This window comes from Nilaparvata lugens, chromosome 10 (assembly GCF_014356525.2).
Source record: "Nilaparvata lugens isolate BPH chromosome 10, ASM1435652v1, whole genome shotgun sequence".
NCBI classification, from domain to species: Eukaryota; Metazoa; Arthropoda; class Insecta; order Hemiptera; family Delphacidae; genus Nilaparvata; species Nilaparvata lugens.
The window spans coordinates 34,198,477-34,218,658 of record NC_052513.1 but is presented as its reverse complement, the minus strand read 5'-3'; the positions used below and the strand labels follow the sequence as shown (position 1 = coordinate 34,218,658).

Sequence of the window (20,182 nt, the reverse complement as noted above, 5' to 3'; positions counted from 1 at the left end):
TTTTCTTATTTTATAATTTTTGTCCTGTGTTTGTTTAAAGTAGACTACCTACAAGAAACCTCAATTCCATTCAATTCCATATATAAAAATGTATAATTTGGTTAAAGTGTGCTCCTCAGGTATATTACCCCAAATTTCATTCTAAACCCATTTTTGTGTGTGTTTCTAGTAAATTATTTCAATTTCATTCTTTAATCAATTGTGTTTGCTTCTGGTGTATTATCTCAATTCTATTTTATTCTATAAATTAATGTGTGTGTTTCTAGTATATTACCTCAATTTCATCACATAATTCACTCAAATCTAATAATTTTCTTTTATTTTTATTCAAGGTTCGACATCAAGCGATGTGTGTGGACGGTTCAGTGGTTGCCCAGGGGTGGGGGTGGTACCCTGCTGGGAGGGAGAGGGCGAGGGGGGATGTTTTCCCCACCCGTGACATCGCGGTGGTGATTGCACCAACCATAGTTGAAGCAACCATGCCCCCTCCCGCCCCACCTACCGATACCAGAAAAGGTAACAACTATCTGAAAATTTGTATTTTCTTAAAAATTGTTTGTGTTTTTGTATGCTGGGTACACTTGTATATAGTGAGATTTACTTCAAACTTTTATCAATCCTCGAGCAGCCTGCACATAGGGACAATTCCACAAGCTGATGCCGTAGGAACCACTACCTCCGTGAACAAAGCCGTAGTGCGTTCGTGTGACGTCAGCACAGGTAGGGCTCCTACCCCAATAAAAACTCTAGCTGATATAGTATCAGCAAGTTACAGAAAAATGTTGTAAGGATTATGAGCAGTGCAAAGTATTTGGATCATTGCAAGCCTTTATTCGTTAAACTGGAGATAAAAACTATTATTAATCTGTACATTTTTGAATTAGCTGTATACTCTTTGAAAAAAATGCCTTACATCACCCTTAATGAAGACATCCACTCACATAATACACGAAATAAAGCAAAAATGAGTTTTCAGTACTGTAGATTGGAAAAGTCCCTCAGGAGTCACATAGTAATTTGCAAAAATATGTTTATAATAAGCTATTTGACAGCATTTGTAAATACTCTTACAATCAAAAAGTATTTTTAAGAAAATTGGATGTTTGGCTGGTTGAAAATCCTTTCTCTAGTATTGAGGAGTTCTTTGAAAATACAAATGTGAACTTTTAGGTTTGAGTAAGAATGCCTGTACTACTTTTCTAATTTATAATTTTATATTGTCATGTGCACAAATTTTTATGTGTAATGTTTTAGCTTAGCTCTATGTTACATTGACGTTGTCAATACATGTATTTATTGTTAATGGCAATAAAAATATTTGATTTGAGCTGAAATCAACGAATTTTTATTCATGTTTTTATTGGTGTAGGAACCCAACCTGTGCTGACGTCACACGAATGTATTACGTCTTTGTTTACGGAGGTAGTGTGGGAACGCGGAATTGGAAATTTCATGTACATTTTGCTCCGGTCATTTTCCAATTCCGCGTTCCCGTAGTAGCTTGTAGAGGCTACTATTGTCCCTGTCCAGTGTGCAGGATGCTTTATAAATAGTATTAACACTTCCCATTCAAACAATGCTGACAGTATGAAGTGGATCTCACTTGTCTCCAAAGGGTGGTGTTACATATTTCGAGGTTATTTTTCGAGAATAAATTTAACGTTTGTGTGTGTCTGCATATGCTGGGAACACTCCTATGCACAAGTTTTCCTAGGATACTGTTAAGGTGCGTACAGATATACGCGCGGCGAACATGAGCAATTCACTTTTAATCAGCTGATGCCAAGCTTTTTATATCTGTATCTTACCGTTTCTGTTAAAATACAGATATAATCAGCTGATTAAAAGTGAATTGCTCATTTATACAGATTATATCTGTATTTTAACAGAAACGGTAAGATACAGATATAAAAAGCTTGGCATCAGCTGATTAAAAGTGAATTGCTCATGTTCGCCGCGCGTATATCTGTACGCACCTTTAGGTAACCTTACACTCTGATTTTCGGATGTTGGTTCAAATTTTAGTATTTTTATGACTGTGGGATATCAGAGGCTCAGGAATAACAGATTTAGGAATAGCACTTATAGAGGAAGAATAAAAGACAGGTTTTGTCTATATTTTTCAATTTTGTATTCTGTGTCATAGAATAAGCATACAGAAATCGTATGCTTTCTTTATGACTGCTTACTATTCCAAAGGCACTTGTTCTCAAAAGGTGCTGTTAATTTATCATACAATCTTTTTTGCCTACTGTTTTTTTTCATTGAGGTTTGCTAGTTTGGAACTCGAATTGGTATAATAGTTATTTACCGAATATAGGCTAACTAAAAGCATTAGTTAACTTGACTCAATTTAGACAGCAAAGCTTTGAATCACAAAACAGCCATCACAGATTGATTCTATAAATGACGTAGAAAGACTCTGTCTAAATAATAAGGTCGGATAATTGGTAGGATAAGATTGGATATGTAGGATAATATTATATTAAAAAATTGTCTGTGGTCACTACAAATTGAACAAAATTTACATTATTGCTTTGTCAAATTGTTAGCACTATGCTGCCACTGAATTTTCCACACTGCTACATTGGCACCGTTTCTGTATGTTAATGTTACATGAATTTGAGTAAAGATGAATTTTCTAGGATGTAAATTATACAGTTCAAAGCTATATATTGGAAGAACTTACTTTTCAAAGAGTATTAAGTTTTCAGTATTCAAAAGATGATAAAAGTTTCTGCAATGAACTAGTTCAATCAGGCTACAAACTTCACTTGTGACTATGAAGTGATTGAATAATGAATAATTGTTCTCATCAATATAATTCCCCTGTTTATTGTAAATTGTTCTGAAGACTACAATATCAATGCATTAGTACACATTGAATATTTTGAAAAATTGTAAATACTTTGTGTTATTTGTGTTTGTGTGTTTCTGTTATTGTTAAATACAGTATCTGTTGTTTCTGTTATTGTTAAATACAGTATCTGTTGTTGTTCTATATTTTGAAAGATATTGAAATACATTGAGCAATAGTTGCCAGATAAAACTGCATTATCTACTATTCTGAAATAAATTTTCCTTGAATGAGTCTCCCTAACTTGTATATTTTTCTTTTTACAATTTATAAGCTTTCCAAAACTTTTTACTCATTTTGGAATATTAGTATTTGATATTATATGCAATTTTCAGATTGATTAAATTATACATTTTTGAGACAGCTAATAAGTATATCAAGCAATGTTTTTAATGATGTCCCAATACAAAATTTGCATTATTCATCAAATCCATTAGATTGTATAGAAAGAAATGTTGTGATATTTCCCCATATTAAAAAATCAATGTCTTATCCTTTCAATTCAATAGAGTTCATGTAGACATCACTTTTAGTGAAAACAACCCTTATTAAAAATAAATTGTTAAAATTTGAATTTGGCAACTATCATTTCCAAGTACAGAAACTCCTGTTTATTTAAATTAACCTCTTAAAACTAAATTAAACCTCCAATGATTATGTTGATCCCTGTTAAAATTTACCTTCCACTCTGAAATCTCTATAAATATTTGTGTTACCTCCTTACTTCTACCAAAGTGTATGTGGTAAGTGTTTGATCATGTGTTTATGCCCCAAATACTCATAGGCCTGGTTGTATCTAATGGACCATTGCACCTATAAATTCACTATGGATTTGATGGTCCATTAGATATAATGAGTGTCCAAGAAACCGGACCCTATATATTTATCCATTTGTACAAAATCACTTTATCATTAAAATTATATTTGAAGAGGAAAAACAGGCTAACAATTTATTCAAATTGAACCCTGATAATTGATTAACCCTTGATAATATCTGTTGAACCCTGTCAAACTTTACCTTAAACTCTGAAATCTACAAATATGTGTGTACCCTCTAAGTGTTCGTTTGCACCCACACCTGCTGTTCATATACATATATGTATGTGTTTGTGTCATTGCATGCATGTGTGCTAAACTTTGGTTGCTTGTTTGCACTTGCGCGTTCGTGTGCCGCTCTCCTCACACACACAAACACACACTCACACAGTATACATGGGATCACCGCCGACAAGGGACAAAGTACTTCGCGGCAATCAGACGACAACAAGCAACGGCGAGGAGAAGAACAACGGAGGAGGAGGTGGTGGAACGGGAGGAGGAGGAACTGGAGGAGGAGGTAATAGGACGAGGAGAGTGCAGAACAGGGAGAAGAGAGGGCTGAAATCGGGGAGAAGTTATTCGGAGGATTTGAGTAAGATGCTGCCGGCTGCTTGGAGGGATACTAAGCCTAGTCCTACCTCAGGTAAACTGCCACTAGATTTATACAATGTTTCACAGAAAGCTTAACACTTATTCAAGAAAATTTCGAAAAATATCTCACAAGTACTGCTCAGTCACATCTAGCTTGTTCTTAGTGTTTGTAAAAAAATATGGGAAGCATCTCACCAATGAAGTTTTCACTTTTTGTGTAGTTGAGAAGTTGCTATTCAGAATCATTCAGAATTACACAACTTACAGAAAAGTATCTACCACAGGCTTATAAGCCCAAAACGGTTCCAATTCTAATTTATACAACAGTCCAAATGTAGCTAGGTTATGTGCCACTTAACATTCTTCAATTACACATTCAATTTACAATTCAAAACACACAACAATGATTTCTTAAATTGAAAAAATACTTCTAAATTGAATTAAATCAATCACATTTAATTTAATATTATGCTAATTATAAATATTATATAAAAATACTAAGAAATTGTCAAAAACCACAGATTTATTGATACTTAGAAAGACCGGTTTCGGCTGTTAAACCATTGTCAATCTCTGATAAACTGAGTATTTTTATTTAAAATGAAGTTTTCATTTTGAGTCGCTATATCAGTATAACAGAATCTGGGTTTCTGAGAAAAGACAATTTTTGGGTCTCTATCTGTTTGTCTTCACCTATCCTTGTATATAAATAATATGCGAAGAATGACAATTCAAAGTCATTCTTACTCTATTCATGTATTTTTCTTATCAAAAACAATCATATTTAAAGTTTTCACTCATTTCAATGTCATTACTGTGTGTTTTGTGTTGATATTTTAATGTTGATTTGAAAAAGTATCAGTCTACATTTGTACATAATTGATACAGTTTTTGATTTAAATGGTATTTGATACATAGGTTTGATGATAGGTTTTTTTTGTGCAACTTGTAAATAACAGTAGTTAATGTCGTGAATTTGAAAATGTTAATATAAAGTGAAAGTTACCAAATTTACTGCATTAAAATTTCCTTCTGTAAATATTTTATCGTTTGTGTTTTATGTTTTTGTGCAAAACCTGTAGTTTATAGTGTTAGGATTACCTTAGAATTTCTCCCTCTGGTACAATATAATATTTGGTTATTCATTTTATACTCCTGAGTTTATGGAAATAGAATATTGATTCTACCCAATTTAAAAAGAAAGTAGAAATATTTATTTTCACTAAAAATGTTATGTTCATTTTGAGCCACTATGTATATGAAGTTCAATAATTAGAAATTGACTAAGATTTTCAGAATAAGCTATATTTGATATTGTAGACTGTGTCAATAGTTATTGAGTAAACTGAATGTATTGTCTAATTCACTCTATTCAGTATTCTACTCAATTATTTATTCGCAGTACAAAAGTTTCAAGTTTAAACCAACTCATGGTTGATATAAGTCAAAACCATTAATTTATTAAAACAAGTTGAGATACTAGTCTCGGTTGTTGCATCATTCTCTAGTAATTACCATCTCAGTACTATCTTAACCTAAAGTGCGAGATAAATTACTTTTAACACGGCTCTTTCTCGAAGACGGAGAGGTCCGATGCTCTATCCTCCACTTATCACTCCCACCACCTAGCAGCATTCTCCTTCTTTTGTGTCTGAGTGAGAAAGCTTTGTTTTGTTACGCGACGCGGCAACACTCCCCTCCATCTATTGCTGGCAATGTTCCAAGTAGTGTACTGGACAGCAGGTATATTGGTTTGTGTATGTCACAGAGATGTTTTCATCACAAGAACATGAAGCAAAATGACACGGCGCATCCAATTGTGCGCAGGATGTCCGTCTGTGTCCACGCTACAAACTGTGGAGGGAGAAATGGGTTTCTCCTCTTCATGTTAAAAGTAATTTATCTCACACTTTAATTATAAATATTTTGATGTTGGTTATCCATCTTGTTTCCACTATTATTATTACTATTAAATTTTGTAAAACTTTAAAGTGAAAAACACTCACATTCTTTGATTTGGCGACGTCCGTTTCGTGTAAGACTATCCGTTTTCGACTTTAAAGTTTTACAAAATTTTATAGTAAAAATATTTTGAACTTGATTTATGAAGATGCTTTCTGTGTAGGTCACCCAGAAGTTTCGAGAAGGCTCCTGCTAGAGGAATTCGAGAGCGAGTGCAAACTGAAGGACATTGCCGACTCGATCACCAGGCCGCGCCACCGTCGAGTCACCACAACGGCCGCCAACATTGCCACTGCTGCCAACTCAAACAACCAGGAGCCAACCAGGGATGGCGATACGCAGTCTGCCAAACAGGTGTGCCAACTTGAAATAGTTTACTAAAATTCGTTTTCCTTCGCATACTATATTTTCAACAACTTTCCATTTCTCAAGGACTGGTAAAAATAGGTACTTGACAATCTGATGTAGCCTACTCCCTTTGATATTGATACAGAGTGGACCAGGGGAAACGGACGGTTTTAAATTATGCAGTACTTGGCGGCTGGTGGAGGGGGAAACGCGCCGTCAAGGTCACTCGACTCCCCACTACCTGCCATTAAGTCGCTATTATGCCGCTGTGTCGAAAGATAATCACGTGTTTGCACATTTATAAAAAGTGGTGAATCAGTACCCAATAGTTGAAGCCAGTAGACTATCATCATCATCATCAGTATTCTGCCCTTGGGCAGGTGCATACAGGATTACTCCTTCTCCATTCCTCTCTGTAAAATATATTTTTAATTTTATATTGTCAATTTTTTGTGAATGCTACCATAGGCAACAGCCTCTGTAACAATTGTCAATAAATTGAAATAGTTTACTAAAATTCGTTTTGAATTCACAAAATATTGACAATATAAAATTAAAAATATATTTCTTAATAACTCAATATTTTCAAGTTCTGAGAGTTTATTGAATGCAATCATTCTATTATATTCGGTTTTTAATCAAATCAAATTCAAAATTTCTAGTTTATTTACTTCTGTACTGAAAAGTGGACTCAAATCAATTCAAGTGGATAGCATAACCCATCATTTTTATTCATTCATAACTCTACCTTCATTGCATTATCATTCATCCCATCATCATCACCTAGGCTTGAAATACCTCTAGAAAGTCGCCTTTGTAAAATAATAAAATAAAAAAATATCTTATCTTATCTGTCCTGTGCTATTCTCTTCCCAAATGAATTATTTTTCCTTCTCCCTGACATCATCCACCAGTATACTATCAACAACGTCGAATGTTTGCTAATGAAATGTTACACATTTTTGAGGTGAATGAAGAATTGACGGTGTTAATGAGTGATGAAGCTCATTTTCATCTGAATGTGATTGTTAATAAACAGAACTGTCATTATTGGGCTTAGGAAGTTGAGTTGAATTCCAAATAACTGATTCACCACTTTTTATAAATGTGTTGTCAATTTCAATCAATCTTGAAGGTACTTAATCAGTTACCTATTTTGACGAGTCTTCGTGATACTTGAAGAAGTCAAGTCTTCACGGCATAAAGTTCTCGTTGCAGGCTACATGGTCAGCTACACAGTTGCACCATAGTTGCACCATTAGTGAGAATGGGTTAGAGAGAAGTTGGTAGAAGGTTAGAGATTGGGGGCTAGGCTTTGGGCTTTAATAATATGCTGGTATTATTCATAATTATTTAAAATAATTGATTAAATACATGATAGGCTAATGTATATATTCACTTTCTTGGTAAGGGCTACTCGTATTTATGTAAAAATTGAAAAACCAAATTAAAATTAAAACCTCTCTTGTAAATAACATTATAAGTCGAAACATGTTGTGAGAAATAAAATGAAGTTGGAAGAGGGGTACTTTGGTTTCTCAATTTTTTACATAGCTACTGAGTATTTCTGAAAGCAATGTTTAATTTGGGAGGAAAATAGTACAAGGAGCTTCCTTAGTTTTTCTCTCCTGGCCAGTGCTTTGTTTTAAAAATAATAATAAATAGATCCACTGGTCTGTCTAAAAACAACAGGAACATAAAGCAAATATTTTAATAATTGAAAATGTTGTTCGCCAAGCTTAGAACTCCAACACTACGGAACAGCATGAAAACTCAATTAAATTGAAGAGTAACCAGACATACAGATTTGAAAGTCCAGAATATTGTAAACAACTTATTTCTTCTTGGGTGGGCTTATTAATTATATGTTACTCATCACACCATCTCTATCATTACTTGCCAAACTGTGTTTCTAGCAAAATTAAAAATAACTTCCATGTTATTAATTTTTCGAACACACAAACGTACAGTGAATCAATTTTCTCCGTAAACCTTGCAATAATCAGAAAATTTCAATAGATTTGCATAAATGGAGAAGGCAATGCCTCTGCAGGAAACAGTAATTATATACATATCAGGTTGAGTTACATGATTAACTATGCAACAAGTTCAACCTGCGCCCACGCTGCTGTCTATAACATACTGAAAGCTAACATTATTTGCAATTCATGGTGGAATTTATTTGAGGTTACTTTAATACGTGTTTTTGAATCATTCATCTCGGTTGAAAGAATTATTTGAATTCGAGAGTTTAATGGAAGGTCAGTTTTATTATTGAATCGACTTGTATATCTATTGTCTGTCATATTTATTTTTTCAGTTTCTCTTGTGTTTTGTATTCACATTTTGACTTGGCTGAATGTACGGTATCATCATATTCACATCCTGTGACATCATAATCCTGAAATTAGCTGAACTTCCCCTATCTAACAAATACTATCAAAGTTAATGCTTTAACTCTATTTTATATATATTCTTGTGATTTTTTTCCCATTTATTTGATATTTTGTTTTCTTTTAGATTCGTGGCGATCCTGATGGCTGTGGCTTGGACCTATCCTCACTGAGGTATTCGCCATCCTCAGAACTCAGGGTTGATTTACCTGCTGAAGATTTGCTCAACATTAAGAAAGGCTGGCTCATGAAGCAGGCTTCCGAAAAGGTCAGTATCAATTACAATTAAATTCCTCTAATCATTTATTTATTTATCGATCTATTTGAATTTATTTATTCAAGTGGCATAACCTATAATTTTCATTCATTCATAACTCTACCTTTATTGTATTATCATTCATCCCATCATCATCACCTAGGCTTGAAATACTTCTTGAAAGTCGCCTTTGTGAAATAATAAATAAATAGATCATAATAGTTATTATCATAATAATCATGAACATAATCATCACCACGATCTTACTCATTATAATACTCCACTTATGTTCATCCAAATATGATTTATTCCATCCCAAACAAAACAATAGGCCTACTGATTGAAGGGTTGTGTACCTAAACACAAATATTTATTAGCATTTCTATATTACTTTGCAATTTTGGTGAGCCGACGTAACCTAATGGTTTGCAGCATCGCAACTTCAGTCTGCTATCGCTGTACTGGTTTGATTTCCATCTACCATATATTTTTGTGTAATTTATTTCCTCAATAACCACGCAACAGTCATGTAGACATCACAGAAATTGCAATTTCAATACATTTCAGTTAAAAATAATACAGTACATTTTCTGGCTATAAGCTGTTGTCATTATAATGACACCCATCCTCTTTAATTTCCTGTATTATTTCTCTTTTATACCCAAAGAATAATTTAATTTCATCTTTCATTATGATCTGGCTATGAACTATTTGAGGGAAAAATAAAATTTTAATCAATTCAAATTGAAAAATAAAACAGCTCGTCTTCTGACTGTAAGCTTTCCTATAAGTTCGTGCAAACCTTAGTTTGCAGCACGAGGCCTTATGGGCAAACGTCATTCCAATGTAACAATTGGGCCACACTGTTACCTTTTTTATGCTGACTCTATTATCAAGAAGGCGTATGCTCTATTTTTCGATCTCTATTTCAACTATAAGCAGCATACAGGCTCTCTGGACTCTGTAAAATCTGTCAGCACTATACTCCATAAGAGCAATGCTGCAATATAAGGTTTGCACAGACTATAGCTATTAGCTATAATCCATTCTAGGTCATAGAATAAACAATCTCCTATAGGTTTTCTCTGTCTAGGTGTATAAAATAGAACTATTACAATAAATTTAAGAGGATAGGTGTTATTAACACTATATCTTGTATGAATAGTTTTATTATAATTATTATTGAACGAAAATCCTAAATAAATGCTGCAAATCACCTCTGCTACTGCAGACATTGACAACAGGGCTAACAGCTAGATGGAAATTCGATGAGAACTACTATCCAAAAATTAGTTGCCAGCCCGGGAATCGAACCCGGTACCTCCCAATTGCTAGTCAGGAATGCTTGCCCTTACACCAAACTGAAAATCTCTGGATAGCAGCGCTCATTTTATACGAAGCCATAGCGGCCAACTATTTACAGATGGAATTAAATTGAGAATGCATTTATTCAAATGCTAATTAATATATAATTATTATTGAACGAAAATCCTAAATAAATGCTGCAAATTATTTAGGATTTTCGTTCAATAATCATATATTAATTAGCATTTGAATAAATGCATTCTCAATTTAATTCCATCTGTAAATAGCTTTATTCTTTCATTGTGTTATTATAACATTTAATGGAGGAATAGTATTCATTACAACATCTTTAAAAACAGTTCTGAATATTCATTATCCCGTAGTAATCAATTCAATAATCAATAACTCTACTCAACACAATCGCACATTAAAAATCAAAATAGAAATACAATACAATCAAAATATTGTAATAATTTGTTGAATTTTTGTTGCAGGAATGGAACAAGCACTGGTTTGTTTTGCGAGGGGCTGCACTGTTGTACTATAGGGATCCGGCCGCCGAGGATCAGGGCATTTTGGATGGGGTCATTGACCTCAGTGGGGTCAGTTCTGTCACTGAGGTTCAGGTGGCTCGCAACTATGGATTCCAAACTATGGTAATTAAAAATATTTCAGATTTATCAGTTGTAACACTAATGTTTCATTCTAAACTAGACATTATTTCCTTTCTGTGCTTTTGTGAAGTGTTGTGGTAAATATCCACATTAAATGAGAACTTTTTAATCAACTTTTTAACTTTTAACTTTTGACCTTTAAATTTTCAACTTTTGACACTCTGAATGCTTGAGTGTGTGTCAATGAGCTGAAACTCAGGTACTTTTTGACATTGAATAAATATGTAACAAATTAAGAACTGAATTTTTAGTAGCATTTACCATCATTATGTTTTTTAATTTCACTGAAGGAGCTGAAACTGGGGTGAATTTTGACTCTGAACAAATAGGTAACAAGCTAATAATCTTTCAAATTATGTTTTAGTAGCTTTTTCATTATTTTGGCGTATGATATCATACTGACAAATAATGGGGCAGGTTCCTCTTAAGACTTTCTTAAACTTACAATATATAATAATACCTCACTATTTATCAATATCATTATGTATTGTAATGAAATTACATTGAAACTGTATTTTCTCTACTCAATTACGGTTTATGAGCGCTACTGTATGTTATTCCTCTCCCAAGAGGACTCTGATAATCTTCCCATTCAGTCTGTGTTCACGAGCATATCTATGTAGACTACATACAGTTATCGAGTTTCTATGCATGCAAGTGTCTACAAAGTTTTAAATTATTGCGTGCGCGTGTAATTTGATAGGCAAACATGACTACTGTGCTATTATTTCCCCCTACTGTTATGTAGAGCTTCCTCTCGACACAAAAGTAAATCAGTTCAAAGCCGACTGTTTGCATGGAATTTGTTTCACTCTAAAATAATTGGCTTCATGTGTTGAGGTTATGTTATCAATACACTTGCATTCAATGAAGCCTTTTGGATTTCACAAGTGTTTCTTATTACTTTAGACAAAAAGTAATTACAGTTGTGTTGTGAGTGGTGTTGTGGTACTTTTCAAATTTGTGTTTTCAAAAAGTAATTACTTTAATCTTTTAATCAAGACGGACTACCAAATGCTAGATCAAAATATTATTTCCTCATGAAAAAGCTAGATTGAATGCTATCTTCTGAAAAAAAATCATGGTCAAACGAAATGTGTTTTTTTATCATTTGGTTTCAATCCAATTCAATTCTCTATTACCAAAATTTAGCAACGTAACAAATCAAAGGTTAATAAATCAAACACTTATCACAAGAAAATAAAAGATTGAAGAGATTATTCTGTGTTGAAGGTCTTGAACATAAAAAATCAAATATGCTGATGTAGGACTAATGGTATTTTAGTTTCAATAATTAGATAATTCATAATTAATATTTGTAATTGTTGTAGACATGGGATGACCGTCGGTACGTGCTTTCGGCGGTGACGGCGGGGATTCGCTCCAATTGGATGGCTGCTATTAGAAGGGCGGCTGGCCTACAGGAGGAAATAACTGCTACAACATCTATACCGTGAGTAATCTATATTCTCAATCACAAATTTCAGTCGTGGGTTTTAGTCATAGTACTGAATTAAATATAATACCTTATTTATATAGTATCTTATCTAAATTTAAATTTGGGAGAGGAATAGCACAAGATCACCTTATTTTTCCTCTCAATATCATCTTTATTATGTAATTATTGTATCAATAGATAAAGAATAAATAATGGTTTTGCTAAATTCCTCTGTATCTTCAGTTATTGAAGCTGGATGAAGCCTGCTTCACTAAAGGCTAGACCACATCAAGTGTTTTTCAAGGCGACACCCTGATCAACCAATCAAGAGAGCTTCCTGCCCTGCTGGCTCTAAAAACACTGTCTGAAAACGCATAAAAACCCCTTAGTATGGTATGGCCGAAATAGACCTGCAATATGATTCTACAATATCATGTACAGGTGGTCATGATTTCAATACAGAATTTCAAATTTTAAAAGAAAACGAATGGCAGAAACTGCACATCGATATCTCAAACCGTTTCAAAGTCATTAACATTCATAGATAGATATTAATAAATCTTACAAAAATGAAATAGATGAGTACATTAAAAATATCTGACAGTTCAAACTTTTTCCAAAGTGTCAAGTATGTGAGTGGATGCTACTGGAGTGTTCTCTGACACTTGAAAATGTAAAATTTGGTAATTTAGATTTAAAAAAAATGATAATCAATGTATTCATTCATTTCATTTTTGTATGATTTATTAGTGTTTTCGAATGTGAATAACTTTGAAATGGTTAGAGATATCAATGAGCATTTCTGTCATTCATTTTCTTTTGAAATTTGAAATTCTGTTTCGAAATCATAACCACCTGTACATGATATTGTAGAATCATATTGCAGGTCTGTTTCGTGCTTTAGGGCAAGACCATACATGCTCAATACACATCAATGATTTTTAAAGTCAAGTCTGAAACTTGTTGACATTTTAAAGTGTTTTAGAAAATTTCTGCTGGCAATAATTGTATGAGAGTTTTTAATTTTTGAACACTTTTTGTTTTTCAAGTGACAATATCTTTTAAGAATATAAAAAAGGATTGTAAGAATATAAAAGTTCTGCTCTTGAGTGCTCGAAACTAGTTGTGTTAAATACAATAAGATGAAATAGCTAGTAATTTCTATGATTATTGAATTGTACGGTATGTTATTAAATGTAACTAAGTAATGAAATAATTTTTGTGTTGTTTTTCAGTGCGGAACGCGAGCTAGTGACGTCATCTTCGTCTGTCTCAGTAGTGTCGGTGGCGCCGCGACGCTCCCTGGCATTCTCCTCGGATGGAGACGACGAGTACCGGACGGCGTCGGAAGGGGGCCGAAGGGGGAGTAGTAGTGACTGGGGAGACGCACCCCTGCCCCCTTCCCCGCCTCTTAACAGGACGCCCATTTCGAGGGTCAAGGAGAGGGCCAGGTAAGGGCTAAATCAGAAGATATTTATTTACAATGCAAATGACCCGAATGTAATAACATTGGTAGAAAAAATAATAAGGTAGTTCTTATGCTATTTTTCTTCCAAATTTATAGGTGACAAAGTCCAAGATAAGGTTAGAATTTCACGTGTACATTTTTTATAAAATTTTAGTCCAAAATAAACATGAAAACTATAAATTTTGAATTTAGATTGTTTGAATTAATACATTGATAAGAAATATTCCACTCAATTACCACTTGTAACGAATAATATTGAGTTATTTAAGAACATTTGAAACCATTGAAGAAACACAGACTTGTAAACACTAAAGCTCAGATAATTATGAATAAAGGTCGAGAACTGGTAGATTCTTGATGCCGCATCCACACTATCGCCCAATGCGTACAAATGACGACAAGGTGAGAGTGTGGATGGCTGCGTTGGCAGCGCTCGCCTTCATTGGCCTTCGCTTGCCATCGCTCCGATTTCTGTCGAGCGAAGGCGAGTGGCCAGCCGAGCTTCCACAAATTGTTACATTGCAGCTTGGATGGCAAGACCAACGTGGCCAAGCTTACGAGCTTGGCCAACGATTTGGCAAGCCACTGAGCCAGTGACTGGGCGATAGTGTGGAGTAGAATTTAGATTGTAGTATAGAATTTGGAATATACTTATCAATTATAGAATTTTAGTATAGATTATACTTGCGAAATTTAGTAGGTGAACTAGTAGATTAGGAGGAGAAGAGAGATATCAAACGTTGGATAGGATTTTGGTTCTGATTCAAATTTATTTATTTGCCATAAAAAACATTCCTGACCAATCAATACAATATTACCAATTTCAATATAGTACTTATAGTACTATAGAAAAGTTCTATAGTGAAGTACTACAAGAAAAATAACAAATGAATAAATTATTCAATGTTCTCAAATTTATATTGAATCTGAGTTTGATGCTCTTTCCACTCTGTTGTAAGCTTTTGTTCAACAACAGACCAAAGAGTGGAAATCATTTCATTCAGATCTCACAACAGAATAAATGATTTCTTACTTACGAAACGCTACAGCCCTATGGTCCTTGGCCTCCTCAACAATTCGCCTCCAATCATCTCAATCACTTGCTCACCTCTTCAAACTCTTGATTCTTGATTCTCTTCAGTTTCTCAATTCCATGCACGTCAGATCTCTCTCCACATCTTGAAGCCAGCGGGTTCTGGGGCGACCTCTTCTCCTGGTTTCTTTTTTCGTCCAACAAACATATGTCTCTGTATTCTCTTTGCTCCATTCGTTGTACATGACCCAGGCCAGCTAATTCTTCTAGACTCATGAATAAATGATTGAATGAATAGAATAGAATATAGAATGGAATATAGAATGGAATATAGAATAGATTATACAGAATAGAATATAGAATAGAATATTTATTTCGCCAATATTCAAGATACATAAGACAAATGTAAATTATAATAAATCTTAATGTTTTGGCACAGCCAGCAAGGTACAGCAAGTCATACTTGTGCGCTAGCTGTGAGTTCGTAAAGAGAACAGTAACATAGAGAAACAATAGCGTAAGTAGATATCCTATGGTAAAGGGCGTTTATGTCGCAACTTTTACTCTTATCTCAAGCCAATTACTATCGATTATTGTCGTTTTTTACTGTTTTGACCGGGTGAGAGTGTATGAACGGCACAATATGAGAGACTACCAGCGTCATAAAGCTTCACAGGAAAGAACTACGTGGACTATCGGCTTGAGATAACAGTAAAAGTTGCGACATAACCGCCCTATACCATGGGATATCTACTTACGCTATTGTCTCTCTATGACAGTACAAAGTAAAAAAATACTGAAACATGAAAAAACAACAAGAAGACAAGATAAATGAAAATAAAAAGTAGCCTGGTAGTAGTAGTAGAATGGATAAATGAATAGCTGAATGAACTAATATTTTATGTAATTGTGGTTGTATTTGTGGTGCAGGGGCGGATCGAAGTCTAGGGGCTACCAAGGCGGTGGCAGCAGCAGCAGCAGTAAGCGGTCGCGGTCGTCGCCGCCCTCCTCACGAAGGTCCACCCTCGACTCGGTGCGCACTGAGGATCTGGTGCGTGCGTGCTGTCAGTCCGACCTTGACATCGGGTCAATCAATGTAAGTATGACTGCAGTGGAAGTGAATTTGTATGGCTTACTGTTGGTGGGAAGGTCCTAGTATGAATACTTTCAAATTCAAATTTATTCAAAAACATACATAATAACAACAACAAAAAATACAGAATCAAAATATAAATATATAAAGTACAAATATCAAATACAAGTTAACAGGTTTCGTGGTGGGGTGTGCTAAAATACTTTTGGGACACAGATGGAAATAAATTGGAAGTTGCATTGCGTCAAATGCTAATTAATGAATAATAATTATTAAACTAATTATTATTAAACTTTTGGGACAACTAGTGTATGACTCACTTTGTGTGTAATTGAGAAGTTGATATTATTGTGGTAATTAGTCATATTAAATAAAAAGACTAAGGTGTAAAACTATAAACCATAAACTATGTGTACAGTTAATCAGAGATTGACAATGGTGTAACAACAGAAACCGGTATCTCTACTTTTAATAAAATCTGTGGTTTTTAACATTTATACTATACAAGGCACTTTATACTATACTGTCCAAATCAAAATGTTGGTTATGTCACTTTCACTTTTCAAAATACAATTTACGCTCTTCAATAAACGAGAGTCAGATAAACGAGTAAATTTTGAATCAAATAGATACTATTAGAGTCTAGAATATCAAAAAATCTAGAACAGTAACTTATTAATTATTCAAATTTTTTTAATTATTAATTAGTCTAAATTTTGAATGAAACTAGAAATTTTTGAACTAAAAACTTCACACTTTACAGAAAACTATCATGATGTTTTGTAGAGTTGAAGAGATTATTTCCAATGGGAGGGTCTCAGTTCGTCAAGATCTTAGTTCATCAAGTACTATATCTATTTTCACTATTTCTTGAGATTAGTAATTGATTGAAATTTAATTTAGAACAGTATTATTTAGCATTAGATTGGACAGCATAGAATGATGTGATACTTTTTTATGTTTAGTGTTGAGTTGTATGTTTTTCATGTATATTGACAGTGCCTGTCAATATACAATATTTTATATAATGTGTCTTGGGCAATAAATGAAATTTGAATTTGAAATTTGAATAACTGGGCTATATTTGCGACCGAGCTTATGTAACCTTGATTTACTTGTCAGACGCCGGAGAAGCAGCCATGCAACGAACTGGACGAAATCAAGAAACAGCTGACCGGTGCGCTGAGAGAGTTGAGCAGTGCTGAAGAGGAGCTGCTCAGGCTAAGACAGAGGAAAGCTGACATTTCTTCTCTAGAAACACAGGTAGTCTATCATTCTATCTTTATTCATAATTCTTTTCACAAGTGACACTAATTATAAATATCATCAAATATATTTATCATTAAACATATTTAAATCAAATTTTTTGAATTACTATTTATTGATTGTAAAACTGTGAGCATTCCTTACAAGTAATATCAATGGTTCACATTCAATCAATTTTGTCAGATTATTTAAACGTATCCAAAACGCAATGAAGAACAACTTCTTAATGATCGAAGGTTGACTACGGTTGAAAGTATCTTGTATCCCGGAGTCGTGTATTTCCAATGATTCTATTCAGGAGAAAGTATTACGGTTGAAAAGTTGAATGTATTACAATGATTCTATTACGGTTGAACTTATTATGTATCTCGGAGTCGTGTATTTCCAATGATTCTATTAAGGAGAATTATTTGCACAATAATTGTTTTATGAGGAATTGATGCAATTTTGTTCAAATCTTATTCGTTTGTGATAATATATTTTGATAAAATGTGAATAAATAGGGAGGAAGTAGAAGACGAAATTTTCATTGCTCTTCCAGTTTATTTTTCAACTTATCAACCAACCAATGTATTAGGCCTTTCTATTATTAATAAATACCATTTAACAAAAATTTTCATGATTAAATATCGGTGACTAAATAACATCATTTGAATTAATCATATATTCATTTATTCATATGCAAATACAATCCAGGTAAAAACAATAGGCATTTGCCCAAACCTGCGTCAAACCTTAATTTGGAATACACATATATAAGAAAAAAATAAGAATAACGATATTACATTTATTTAAAATATAATCTATGTTGTTAAAAAAGTATGCAAAGGGCAAAGAGCACGGTATCAGTTGTATCATTTTACAAATTAATGGGGTTTCCCAACCTATTCAATGAGTTTGATTTTGTAATATTTTTGTGTTGAATATTATATGAATTGTTTTATAATACTTTTCAGGTTGAAGATCTTTTGAAGAGGGTAGAAGAAGCTGGAAAGCAACGCGCCAAAGACTGTGCCGAATTAGATAGTCTGAAGAAAAGGTTAGTCATGATATTTTTCAAGACAAGTTTTTGAATTGAGTTTTCCTGCTGTGTTTTCTGATATAGTATCATATTTGGCGCAGTTTAGAATGATACAGTATCATTTTTTTGTAGTCCTGGCTGTTTTCAGTAGCCAATGTTTGAGTAGATATAGAATATTCTATATTTAGAATGCATATCATATTATGCACCATCTTGGTTCAAACGGAAATAGATCAGCTGTTAGTTTAAACTCTGAATGAAACACGTTGTATTGAATGCGGCAATGCCTACATGTAATTGTAGATGGAGCATAATATGGCACTAAGATACGTATATATGTGATCTATATACAAATATAGAAACACATGAGATCGCAGATCACAGTCTGTATGGGCGAACCAGTTATATCAGTTAATTCCCGAACGCCAACTCAATCAGCCAATTGGAGAGCTTCCTGCCCTGCCGACTCGTCTGAAAACCGCTACGTTTGGCTTAGCCCTTGAGGTTCGCCCACACAGACTGTGATCTGCGATCTCATGGGTTTCTGGAAAACGCTTCGAATGGCTCTATCCTTGAAAGTAGACTAGCGAAAACTTCATGTTAGGGCCAAGCCACACGAGGCGGGTTTTTTGGTTGGCACGACAAGACAGGAAGACAATTCAATTCAAGTCACGACAAGACAATTCGATTCGTTGATTGGATTGGCGTCTCAAGAGAGATTCCTTCCTATCCAGTCAATCAGAGAGCTTCCTGTCCTGTCGTTCCGACTGAAAAACGCCTCAATGGGCTTGGTCCTTATTGTTTTTGTCTCTCCTTCATTTATGAGCATAATTAAGTATTTGAATATTTTTCAGGCTGATATATTGAGTTGAATGATAATTTATGAATATGATGTCATTGTTTCAGGTTCATAGACGACAAATCGCACTGGGAACACGACCTGCAGCGCGCAGAGTGCGAACTGCAAGCAGCGAGCGATCGGTGCGCGCAGCTGTGTGCCGAACTTAGCGCCAAGAACGGCGACATCTGTCGGCTGGAAGCGGAACTAGCACGTGGCGATCAGCTGATCGAGCGGCTAAAATCAGAACTGCATTCGGTGGGCGACCGGCTCAGCAACGGCATCGAGGAAAACGATGCACTGTATCGACGCATTCGCGAACTGGAGGGCCGGGGAGGCAATTCGGTGGTCGTTCAGGTGCGGGACAAGGCCAGGAGTGTGGACTCGTTGAGCGATCTCACCAACATTGATCTGGACTTGGATTTGCAGCAGTTGGACAAGGATCGGTGAGTTGGTCATTGCAAAAATGAAGAGTGAAGTGTATAGAAATATGTATATTCTATTTTTATTACTGAAAATTTAGATTGAAATCTAAACCAAATGCCAAGCAAAAGGAGGCGTTTTCAAACGAGTACCATGGAGTAAAGATACCGTTTAATCATCTAAGTTTAAGATACTTGTGGTTGTGGTAATCATTTGTCTCTGGCCGTACCCAATGATCTTAGATTGGTTGATTATCATCTGATTCCCGAACGCCAACCCGAACAGCCAATCAGAGAGCTTTTTGCCCTGCCGACTCGTCTTGAAAACGCTCAGCCAACTGGAAAGCTTTCTGCCCTGCCGGGTTGCGGAAAAACTCCTCATGTGAGAACGCCCTTAT

The 20,182-nt window shown here is 34.5% G+C and overlaps 1 protein-coding gene across 4 annotated transcripts in view; it reads left to right on the top strand.

Moving 5' to 3' along the window:
- Positions 1-333: 333 nt before the first annotated feature.
- The window catches only part of LOC111044016 (protein outspread), a 40,502-nt gene continuing 20,653 nt past the window's right edge, over positions 334-20,182 (top strand). For all 4 annotated transcript variants that reach the window (XR_005572304.1, XR_005572303.1, XM_022329066.2 and 1 more), the window contains exons 1-11: positions 334-516; positions 4,065-4,319; positions 6,393-6,583; positions 9,098-9,238; positions 11,026-11,187; positions 12,537-12,658; positions 13,879-14,094; positions 16,075-16,240; positions 17,360-17,500; positions 18,460-18,542; positions 19,431-19,808. Coding sequence is in view for 2 of the 4 variants with exons in the window: in XM_022329066.2 (XP_022184758.2) it covers positions 348-516; positions 4,065-4,319; positions 6,393-6,583; positions 9,098-9,238; positions 11,026-11,187; positions 12,537-12,658; positions 13,879-14,094; positions 16,075-16,240; positions 17,360-17,500; positions 18,460-18,542; positions 19,431-19,808 (2,024 nt within the window). In the remaining 2 variants the exon portion in view is untranslated. The remainder of the gene's footprint in view (positions 517-4,064; positions 4,320-6,392; positions 6,584-9,097; positions 9,239-11,025; positions 11,188-12,536; positions 12,659-13,878; positions 14,095-16,074; positions 16,241-17,359; positions 17,501-18,459; positions 18,543-19,430; positions 19,809-20,182) is intronic.